This window comes from Montipora foliosa, chromosome 6 (assembly GCF_036669935.1).
Source record: "Montipora foliosa isolate CH-2021 chromosome 6, ASM3666993v2, whole genome shotgun sequence".
Taxonomy (NCBI): Eukaryota; Metazoa; Cnidaria; class Anthozoa; order Scleractinia; family Acroporidae; genus Montipora; species Montipora foliosa.
This window is the reverse complement of record NC_090874.1, coordinates 52,789,034-52,800,424: the sequence shown is the minus strand read 5'-3', so window position 1 is coordinate 52,800,424 and position 11,391 is coordinate 52,789,034. Positions and strand designations below refer to the sequence as shown.

At 42.2% G+C, this 11,391-nt stretch overlaps 2 protein-coding genes across 2 annotated transcripts in view; one reads left to right on the top strand and one right to left on the bottom strand.

The window, feature by feature from the left end:
- LOC138007725 (acyloxyacyl hydrolase-like) overlaps positions 1–2,346 on the top strand; it is an 8,589-nt gene extending 6,243 nt beyond the window's left edge. Inside the window, exon 4 of the mRNA XM_068854786.1 lies at positions 458–2,346. Coding sequence (XP_068710887.1) covers positions 458–655 — 198 coding nt within the window. The 3' untranslated portion in view covers positions 656–2,346. The remainder of the gene's footprint in view (positions 1–457) is intronic.
- A 150-nt stretch (positions 2,347–2,496) lies between these two features.
- On the bottom strand, positions 2,497–10,113 carry LOC138007727 (uncharacterized). Its single transcript, XM_068854787.1, has 4 exons — positions 9,953–10,113; positions 7,502–7,635; positions 4,213–4,353; positions 2,497–3,752 (listed from the first exon to the last, which is right to left on the bottom strand). The coding sequence occupies exons 2-4, from the start codon at positions 7,608–7,610 to the stop codon at positions 2,767–2,769; spliced, it is 1,236 nt and encodes a 411-aa protein (XP_068710888.1). The 5' UTR covers positions 7,611–7,635; positions 9,953–10,113; the 3' UTR covers positions 2,497–2,766.
- Positions 10,114–11,391: the final 1,278 nt, after the last annotated feature.

Below are 11,391 nucleotides of genomic sequence, written 5' to 3'. Positions count from 1 at the left end.
GTACATGGGAATATTTCATTGGTGTAAATGCTATACACTTAATGTATGGTCCCGAGGGAAACAGTTAGTTTTGTTTTCCCGAGAGTCCTCATGTTTCCCGAGATGGAGTTGAGGGAAACATCAGGACTCGAGGGAAAACAAAACCAATTGGTTTCCCAAGGGACCAGACATTAAGTGCTATGTTATATATTTAGACTTTTCCTGCAACAATCGCAGCAAAGCATCCGGAGCGGGCAACAACTGCGGAATTGTATCCCGGTCGGGATACATTTGAATTTGATCAAGGCGACGTGACCAAGAATCAACCAACCACAGTGCTCGTTTTGTTGAGCGAAAGTCTAGGTATATAACAATGTGAGTTGTAAATCTCTCTGTTTGGTATCTGTTCTGCATCAGGCAAAACGTTTCAAAGAAATGTGTCCCTTATACATGCTGAAGGTATACAATTTCTTTGTAGGAATGGGTAGAGAAAGGAGGCAAAGTGTATGAGCTAATTGAACCTGTGGATGGATTTCACCCAACAATGAAAGCAGAGACACTTATGGCCGATGCATTGTGGAGAACTATGGAGTCCAAGATTCCCCATGTACTTGGAAAAGTCAATCCCTATAATTTTCAGATTAGGCTAGTTTTTGGAGATCAAGGTGGTTATTGAGGTGGAAATAGCCTATTTTCAAAATATCAATATGCAGCTTGATAGTGAGGCGGAGAGGACAAAAACAATAGAAACTAGTTGCAAAGAATGTGAAAGATATTAGCGATATTATGCGCTTAAACAACACGTCACGAACTCTATTTCTCATGACGACAACACTTTACCATTATTTGGTCTGATTATTATTGCGACAACCGCCGAAACAACACCACAACTTTTTTATCAACTCATCCAGTTCACCGTTTATGTCAATTGAATGATCTTATGAATACACAAGACAGAACTTTGGTGAAGTCACTGACCGTAATTCTTAAATTTGTGTTGGTTATCGCGATCATTCTGATCATTTTACACAACTATGAGGAATAACGAACTCGCCTATGATGGTGATCAAATTCGCCTACGTAGGCGAGTTCACCAGTAGGCGTAGGCTAGTTGGCGTAGGCGAGTTTGAACGTAGGCGAGTTGACCGGATACCGATAAGAATGTAATAAAAAAGGGGCGTCACAGTGCTCGTTTCCATGATACGACGCTGACGAATAGAGCGTTTTCATGTGACGTCATGGCGGCCATGTTGGTGTTCCAAAACAAAGAAGTTGGCGGCCATGATGGTGTCTAAGAATTGAACTCTATTTCTATGCAAATATTTTCCTTTGTTTTAGTAACCCAATATGGCTGCCGGTCACGTGAGTGAAAACGCTCTATACGACTATTTAAGCCACTTTGACAACTGCCATGCATCCCCAATGTTGGACAAATTTGGCTGGATTTTATACATGTAATCCATGATATAACGCAGAGCCTGGTGTCATTCTATGGTTAATTCACATACGCACCCGAAAAATGTATTTAAATGCATTTGTGAGTACTTAACACTGCAAAATAGATTTAACTTGAAAGTGGGCTGTTCGACTCGTAATGGAGTTACAATTTGATAAAATTTCCAAAAAGAAAAACTGGCCTTTGATTTTTGCTGCTGCGGATTAATTTTTTTACGATTCCATGAAGACACCGTTCTCAGCAAAAATGTGAAATTAAAAAATGGGATCATCGTACTCGTCCAGGACTCAATAGCCATTCCTTGACGGATTATGTGCAGTAGGGTTGCGCAATGCAAAACCAGGGAATCACCTTAAGTTCGGATTGTATGTTTATATCATGAAGGCGGTCACATTTGTGGCTGGATGGTTTTTTGTTGTTTTCTAGTCTAGATTTTATATCAATTTTAACATTTTTTACAGTAATTATTTAGGATTCACTAGAAACAACGATTTTAGGTTGGTTGCGTCGAGCATTTTTGTTTTCTGTTAGAAAAACTTGTTCAGTGTTGATGAACTTAATTTATCAATCCCAACAACCGATGTGAGTGGGCCTTATTCGCACGGCGGCCATATTGGCCATAGATAATAGATTTCGTACCCTGACCCCCGAGTTGAAATGCTCGGGAACGAGTTTCGGTGGGACAAAACAATAGTTTTCAGCTGAGTTTTCAATCCTTCGAGACTCAACATGGCTGCCGTGTTAGGCACCAGGTGCTCCCCACAGATTGTCAATGCAGGGAAGTCTGGTAATGACTATTTCCAGGAATTACCAAGTTTCAACCAAAAACTTTGATCATCCTGAACAGATTTCGTGAAATGAAAATGGTATTTAATTTTTTTAAATAAAGCTGCTTTGCATAGTTAAACGCATCACCAGAAATCATTTGTAAAAGGTGTGAAATTTCCGTAATGAAGGGGTCTTATTGTCAATAATAACGTCTGGGTGGATAACAGAGCACCTACACTATACCAGGCGGTAGCTATAACGAGAAGTTTTTCGCAATCTCCCTCCTCTCCCCCAAAAAAGACTAAACAAGTGGTTGACACTGAGTACGAGGTACGTTCTTTCACTGAATTATTGAAAAAAGGACCTTAAGAGTTCACCGTCTAAAGTTCAATTCCCAGTTAATCCTACAAAGCAACGCTCTCTTTCCTTTTTTTTTTTGTGAGTTACTTGCCGAGTATAGTCTACTCGTCTGACCATATGACACAACGCTAGCCGCGTGGAAGGTTACTCCCTACTCGAGCAGTTCAAAGCTCCATATGTTTTTGTATTTTTGCGTCAGGATCTTACTGTTCATGAACGTCATGTACACGACTTCGCCTGTCCTTGTTTAATAAGCAGTCTGGGGAAGAATCCAGTGGGTACAGACCTCTGACGTCGTTTGGGTTGTATTTAGGTCCGCAGCAACAGTCTGTATCACAGTTGGGGGCGCATGTGTCGGGGCACGAACCAGGGCATGTCTGCGCTAAAGGAAGGGGAGCGGGAGCTGGCAATACAGGAGGGGCCTGAGGTGAGGGTTGAGGTGGAGGCTGAGGAGGGGGCTGGGGTGATAGACTCAGCGGGGCTTTCTTCAGTGGCGAGGAACAACAAGATGGGCTACATTGCGGGGCACAAGAGGCTGGACAGGATGCAGGACAAGTTGACTCAAAAGGCACAGGTGGTGGTTCGAGAATTATTATGGGAGGGGGTTGTGTGTTTATTTGAGACTGTGTCTGGAAGCCAGAGCAGCATCGAGGAGAGCAAGATGGAAGACATGATGATGGACAAGGGTCTGGACATGAAAGGACTGGGAGTGGGAGTGGGATGACTATTGGGGGCGGGGCTGGAGGCGGAAGAGATGGAGGAGTAAGCGAGGGGCTCAGAGTTGATGCACAACAAACCGGTGAACATTTTGGATAGCACACTTGCGAACACCGCATCTGAGGACACTGCCCTTGTGGAATGGGAGGTGCCATCACGGGTAGCGGGAGCGGGTAACAACATGACGGCGTACACCGAGGATAGCAAGATGAAGGACAGCTGGCAGGACAAGGAGGGGGCGGAGGAGGACGCAATATTGGGGCTGGCACTGCTGGTGCAGACAATTGTGGTTTGCAGCAGATCGGACTGCACTCGGGAAAACACGAACGAGGACAATAAAACGCACAAGACTCTTGAGGCAGCGCAGGACGGGCCAGAGGACGAGGGGGAGTTGCTGGATTAGATGGTCGCACACAGCAGCTAAAATCACACGCAGGAGTGCATCTGTGTTGACATGATCTAAGACAACTTCCTGTAATGCAGAAAATCCAGTGTTAACAAACATGATCCTTGTTCGTATCAGTCGATGATTGAAACTAAAATAAGTGGGAGAATGCATGAAACTGCGTGAGAAAGTGCTTTCGGTGCTTAACACTAGTCGCTTTTAAAGAAGACAGGAGTGACCGGATCTGGTACAATCCAGTGTGCATCTGTTTCAGTCTGTAGCAGACTCACTTGTTTGGGGTATGGAGCAAGTATGGAGCCGCCATCGCTGCGCGACGGGAATGGGGCTGTTATTTTAACGCTCTGACGACTCCGCCGCCAAAATACTCGCTCAATACCTCCAAAACAAGTAAGACTGATTGCAGGATACTGTTTCTGGATGTAAGTTTCCCTAGACTTTGGTAAATTCTTCTCGCCTACCCGATCCTGTCTTCTAACTATAACTATGTTTTACAAGGACTGGGCTATTTCATAGGTTGGATATTTACCTTTCCTAATTACCGGTAGCGGGTGGCCTCTGTGGGAAACTTTTTCTCGATCCACTGCGCTTCTTTGGTAGGCATAACCATATAACATTGGTGCTTTCACTTGGTAATAAGCCTGCTGTCTCTTAACTATGCCATGTTTACCTACAAATTTCGTCACATAAATATTTAGTAGATATTTTGTGCTTGCCCAGTTGCAAGCATTCACAATGACGTGCGATAATAATAATGATAATGATAATGATAATGATAATGATAATGATAATGATAATGATAATGATAATAATAATAATAATAATAATAATAATAATAATAATAATAATAGAGCAACTGCCCTTCACAACATCAGTGTCTTTTGTCCACCAATCGCAACTTATGCAATCAACACCTACCGTAGGCATGCCCTGCTCTTCGTCATGGACGGAAAAGAGCTAGTGTCAGCTGAAGGAACCACTCAAGGAGACCCGTTAGCGATGAGTCTTTATGTTGTCACCTTACACCATTGATTGCTAAACTGCAAACCTCTATATCTGTTAAACAATGCTGGTTTGCAGACGACGCTACAGACAGAGGTACACTGGAAAATGTGATGCGATGGTGGGACGAACTATCTTCGAGGGCACCTGCTTTAGGGTATTTCCCGCACGCTAAAAAATGCTGGCTAATTACAAAACCCGAAAAGGAAGAGGAAGCGAGAGCGGTTTTGAAGCGACAGCAATTAACATTACCACGGAGGGACATAAACATCTTGGCGCAGCTCTTGGATCAAGATCCTACTTTGAAGAGTATGTTGGTGAAAAAGTTGAGGACTGGGTTAACCAGGTTACAAAGTAGGCGGAATTTGCTGTGCCTCAACCCCAAGCAAGCTATGCGGCTTTTTACATTCGGCCTTCGGCACCGGTGGCCGTACAACACTTCCCGACATCGCCGACTTGCTAAAACTCTTAGAACGCGCCATCTCTGATGTTGTGATTCCAGCACTTTTAGAGCATCAAGTAGCCGAAACAGAGCGTAACCTCCTCGCGCTGCCTGTGCGCATGGTTGACCTGGGGCTAGTAAATCCCGTCAACCAGTCCCGACAGGAATATGAGGCGTCTATCAAAGCAACCGCCCCACTTATGAAGCGGATTGCCAAGCAAGCAGTAGAGCCATCTAACGATGAGGATGTCGCTGGCGCGCAGGGATGCCCCCGACAAGATAAAGCTGACAGTGCGCGGCGCGACCTGGAATACTTGACTAAGTCTCTGCCCTTGAAAACCCAGCGGACTGTTGAGTTTATAAAGGGGAAAGGTGCCTCTAGTTGGCTCAGCGTTAAATCGTTAAAAGAAATGAACTTCACTCTTAACAAGAGGGAGTTTTGAGACGCAATTAAGTTGAGATAAGTTTGGGAATTCAATGACATGCCAAAGGTGTGCGTCCGCGGGGACCTGTTTGACGCTGACCATGCCATGATTTGTATGCGTGGAGGATTTATTATACAGCGGCACAACGAAATTCGAGATCTCGAGGCTGTAAATTGGCAAGTGGTGTGTACTGACGTTGAGATGGAGCCGGTTTTCCAAGAATTTGCGGGGAAAGTGCTGCCGAGGGGCGCCAACAAGGCCCCCAACGCGCGGCCGGATATCCGTGCGCGGGGCTTCTGGGCGAGAGAACAGTCTGGTATGCCACCCTATCGCAGACTCATACACGAATCTGACCCTGAAGCAGATGTACAAGCTACACGAGAATAATAAAAAGCGTCTTACTCGTCTAGAGTTCTTGAGGTAGAACGGGGCACATTCACACCAATTGTTTTTACTACTACTGGAGGCATGTCTGACGAATGTCAATGTTACCATAGCCGTCAGGAGCCCATGGGCTCCCGAGCCTTCCCGTCTCGTCAAAATAAAAAGCAATGGAACGAAATATAGCGTGTGGGAATTAAAAAGATACTTTTAAGATTGACATGGTGTAATTATTGCTTCAAAGAGGGTTGTTCTCTCTGAATATGAATTAAGCCTCTTTTACCTTGAGTTGAAAACAAGTGGAGGTGTGATCTAAACGAAAACAATCTGCTGAACACAAGGCGTGACAACGTTCAGAATTCTGCAGATTTTTGAAAATGTGAGAGGCCCTATCACTGGCTAAATGCTCCTTCACACTCGTGGCAAAATGCCGTACCATTTCGCCGAAGTAACAGGCGTTACAGTCCTCACATGTAAACTTGTAAACCACACGTGAACGAAGCCCGCTAGGGATAGGGTCTTTCACGCCAAACATGTTGTCGATCTCAAAAAAAGAAAAAACTAGACGCTTCGTGAGCGTAAACTGGATTGCCTGTTTTACACGTTACGCAAAAACAGAAGGCACTGAGTCGGGTGGTAATGAAAGCGCTAAAACTGGATTTTCCCAGGAGTAATACCGAAAAGAAAATATCGAAAAAAAGAAAAAAGCCTGGGAGTTCAATAGGTACTCCTGGTAAGTTATACAATGGAAGAAGCACGCTAGGGGATCGAGCTCGAATGCGGCATATATTATCCCAAGAGCTGCTCAGTCCGGAAACGAAACACTGCTTATTTTTTGTTTCCCAGAAGCGAAACGTGTCTGTTTTGACTTCAGGATGAACTATTTACACAATGAGGTTGAGTGGCCAATCAAAACAGAGTAATTGAAAAGCTAAACATCTATGAGATGCAAGAACAAACTTGCAAACACGTGAACCTGAATAATCGCAAATCAGTCATAACGCTGACAAACACAAACGCGAAGGAAATAGTTAATAAATTTGAAGTTTTTTACTATCTGAATGATTTTGGGTTAGACTAAAGCGATATATTGTTGAAAGATCTTTGTGTTAATGAACCCGAAAATGGCTCGTAAAGTTTCGGGACTTTCGAGAAATGGACCCTTGACCCGGAGAAAACCCAACAAACTCAACCCACAAGTAACGCCAATTCTGGAAATGTCGAACCCGGGCCACATTGATGGGAGGCGCGTCCTCTCACCACTGTTTCATCCGTGCTTCCATAGATTCGTTTTTCTTCCTCGCTTCCACGCGCGAGGGGAACGCGCGTGATGTCTCCTACTCACGTCTCGTTTTTAGCTCGTTCTAATTCGCGCTGGGAATTCGGGCATTCTTTGTCACAGTTTTTGACCGTTCAACCTGGCTCTGACAGAGTATAAATGAGACGCGAATAAACAACGTTCATGGTTTGAATGAAAATACTGAAACCTCTGTTTCACAGAATAGCTATAAAACTCGAGTATATCTAATCGGTTTAAAAAAAAAATTACGACTGGTGTTTCTACTTACCGGATTTTTTTGCATTTGATCTTTCTCTCCGCACTGGGCTTCCTCTCCCTTGTATAATAGTAGCCAAAAGACATAATACCCAGATGAAAATTGCATCAGTTTCTTTCATCGCTTTGCGGATGAACCAAATAGAACTAAACAGAATAAGAAACCATTTTAACACAGCTTGCAAATCGACGCAATCCATCCAAAAAGCGCAAGAGTTCTTCATAATTTTGGTGTGTCTGCTGTGCAATATAAGTTAATCCAACTAATGCACTGCATGAAAATATTTAAAAGACGATTGGTTCATCCAAGGTTTCCGCGAGCCTCGTGATAACTGGATATACGCACGCTAGGGCATTTACGTACTGTTAAAGGAGAACTGAAGGCCAACATCAGCAATTTTTCCAACATTTTTTGGAAAGCCTAACATAAGTAAAATGTGAAACAAGCGAAACAAGGTAAACACAAGTGCTGCTGCGGATATTTTTTCATTGCTTTGATGTTTCTTCGCGGACTCAATACTCACGACAAACTTCAGTCTAAACACTACTTCTATATGGGGCGTTCTCGCATGTCCGCCCCATATCATACGTCATAAGCTGCAAAAATGGCTGCTGACCCCTCCATTCTGAGCCGCGATGCTGATGGCCCAAAATCGGAATAGAAACATTTTTTTTAGGTGGAAAAACGACGGATATGCCAAAAAAAAAAGTTGAAAACATCATTGTGCATGGTCTAAAGTGTAAATAAAAAATGCTTATTTTTTTGCCTTCAGTTTCCCTTTAAGTTCATCTATCCTTGCTTCCGTGATCTCGTTAACACTCAAGTACTTTACAAGTGCTAAACATTTAGACCTTCTATAAGTTTCTCTGAATGAAAATAGCTTTTCATTTGTACCCTACGCAAAGCGTGCGAAATAACAATAGAACGTATATGTAGAAAGTGTCGATGCCGAGAGTGGAAATCATTTATTCTTATATATTCTCAAAATACAATGGTCCAATGACACGGAATTCAATAAATTACGGTAAGTTTAAATAAAAATAAGTATGGTAAATGATAAAGAGCATTTTTTGCCGTACTTCATTTGGCTCATACCGGAAACTTAACAAATCGAAAGTGGTTCAGCTTTGTCTGTACTCTTATCGACAACGATATTCGTCATCAAAGTGGTCAAAATGTTGCGCCTCGTGAGTCCACAACAAAATATGACCACTGTGATGACGAATATCGTTGCCGATAATAGAGCGGTTTTCAATTGAGTGTCGAAAGTAATTAGCGAATTACTTGGGTTTTACATTACTTCACTCAGTGATTGGTTCAAAGTTCTCGCGCCACTTTTTCAACCAATCAGAAGTAAAACCAAAACCAATCGTGGCTCGCGCGTGCACATTTTCCCGCGCTTTGTGTCGGCTACGTGTAATTTCTTCGAGTTTCGATTGGTCTTCTGGATTGTTTCCGTTCTTTTTGATTGGCCAAAGTAATTACTTTGGTTTTGGTTTTACGACACTCATTTGAAAACCGCTCTAGTACAGACAAAGCTGAACCACTTTCGATTTGTTTTTTACCACAATATTGAACCCAAAGAAAGTTTTTATTTCACAGCGTGACCAAAATCATGACCCAAAGAAAGAGCAAACGTTGTCTATAACTTTCTCGCAATATGATTGGTTTATTTCCCAAAATGGGCGTTCCTGATTGGCTATTACATTGTGTGACAAATTGACGCGAGCATGACGCGTACGGCGTTGTCGAGATTACAATCAATTGTGGTAAAAAATCAATTACATTGTAAGTCGATCACATCGCAGCAGCGGTCACCAGTAATGCTTCTTGAATCTTGCACGACTTTCGTAACCGATGAAATCGCAGTTTTATCTCTGGTGCATTTTTTCGCGCGTTTTGAGCAACTGATACAACTGCTTCGAGTTCGATTGGTTCATCACAGACATGCTTCAGTGTGTTTGTCTTTTTAAAACAGTACCTGTAATTTTTGTTTTCGTTGTTTATTACTTACATTTTTCTCTAACTTCATTGTCCAATTATGGGATCATGGTAACACAAGATATGGCAAACTCAATAAAATACGTACAGCTTGTTTTCATTTCTCACTTTGATGTGAATGACTTAAGTGAACAGTTTCAACTTGTAGAAAAACCAAGAACTGTCATCACTTCATTGTTTCAAAAAGGTAATAAAAACAACTTGTATAATGCCGCAATGAAGCATCCCCGATCGCAATCAATTTATAGAAGGTTGTTTGAGATAATTGAGGGTTCTACTATGCTTCTCATAATGAAATAAAATTCGCCGTCATTTTTAATAATTCTATCATCCGTGACGAATTCATGATGAACAGATGAGAACTTGAAAATAAAGTGAATTAACGGTGCCTTTCAGAGTCAAACCCAACCGCTCAGAATGAAGAACAAATGAAAGGTCATAAGAACAGCAATAAATACATACCTACGGGCAAAATGTTCCTCTGGAGCAAGAGGGTCATCGATTTCGGGCACGCCAAAAGACAAAAAATGGAACACGTGATAAATAATTCAAGCTGATACGGCACTTATTTCCCGTAAAGTCGACCAGCTGAACAATCAAGACACCTGTTCAGTTGAAGACAGAGGTCAAACTGAAATATGTCAAAACAGCGTTCAGCTTCAGCTTGTCTTTCATACTGTGAAACCATTACACCTACTTTAGTTTTTCTCACCCGCTGAGCGGGTGGAATATTCCAAATATCATTGAGGCCGATGAGTTCTGGGAGTAGGCGGAATTTCTTTATCTTTCCCGCGAAGTCAGGTTGAATCAATATGCGATTAATATCGGTTTGTTCTTTGCATTTTTTTATGTAGTTTTGTTTATTAAGTACTTCCGATCGAAAAGTATCCCACTTTAACTTTATAGTTTGACTATTGAAAAATGCCTTACTTTGCGTCCTTTGATTTGTTTGAAGTGACTCTTAAAGAGAGAATTTAAAAGAAATCCCAGAAGATCGCACATGCGTTTCGTAAGTCATATCATCGTCGTGTCGGCCTCCTATCCCTGAGGCAAATACAGTGATTTGCTTTCTCCTCGCCGTTTATTCCGGAAATACCCAACCAAATGATGTTGGCGTTATACATCGATATTGTATCCATCTTTTGATGAATTTCCATTGAGACAAGAAACTATAGTAACATTTTCTCTTCCATTAAACCAGTCAAGAAATAATATTCGTCCGTTCATAAGTAACGATGTTATAGAGATTGCTCTATCGAAGAAAGCATTCTCTTTCCGATCTAATCACTCAGCGCAAAGATAGCTATGCTGAACCGTTGAACAGAACAAAAGAAGAAATTTTATTGCGATCCCCGCCCTCCAATTAGACAACAATAATGAACGTGCGCTCCTTTTCATCGAAATTAGGGGAAGAAGGAGTGCTTCAATTTTTTTATTTGAAATTTAAAATAATGAAGATCTTCCCGATAGGCGTAATTTCGAAGCTAGGCGAAGCTCTTGACAATTTAGTGTGCAGCCTTGCGATTTTATTTACCATGGGCTCAAATCCGAAAAAAACCACACAGGAAGGAAGGGACGAACAATGGTTAGGCTTTTTAATTGAGCATTATCTTCTTAAGTCTTTTATCGGGATTCCCATACAAATCCTCATATTTTAATTTGTTGGGTTTCCGTCACACTGAGCTTGGGGCGCCTGTGAACTTACAACGACTCCCTAGCGCGTTTTTTGGCCTTTCAGTTTTGTAAATAGACCTTTTTACCGATACGGCGGCCATTTTGATTTCTATTGTTTCGAAAGACATTATGGGATGCCCAGGGGACAAATTAATATGTATTTGCCCCCTGGGCATCCCATAATGGCTATTCGAAACAATAGAAATCAAAATGGCGGCCGTATCGGT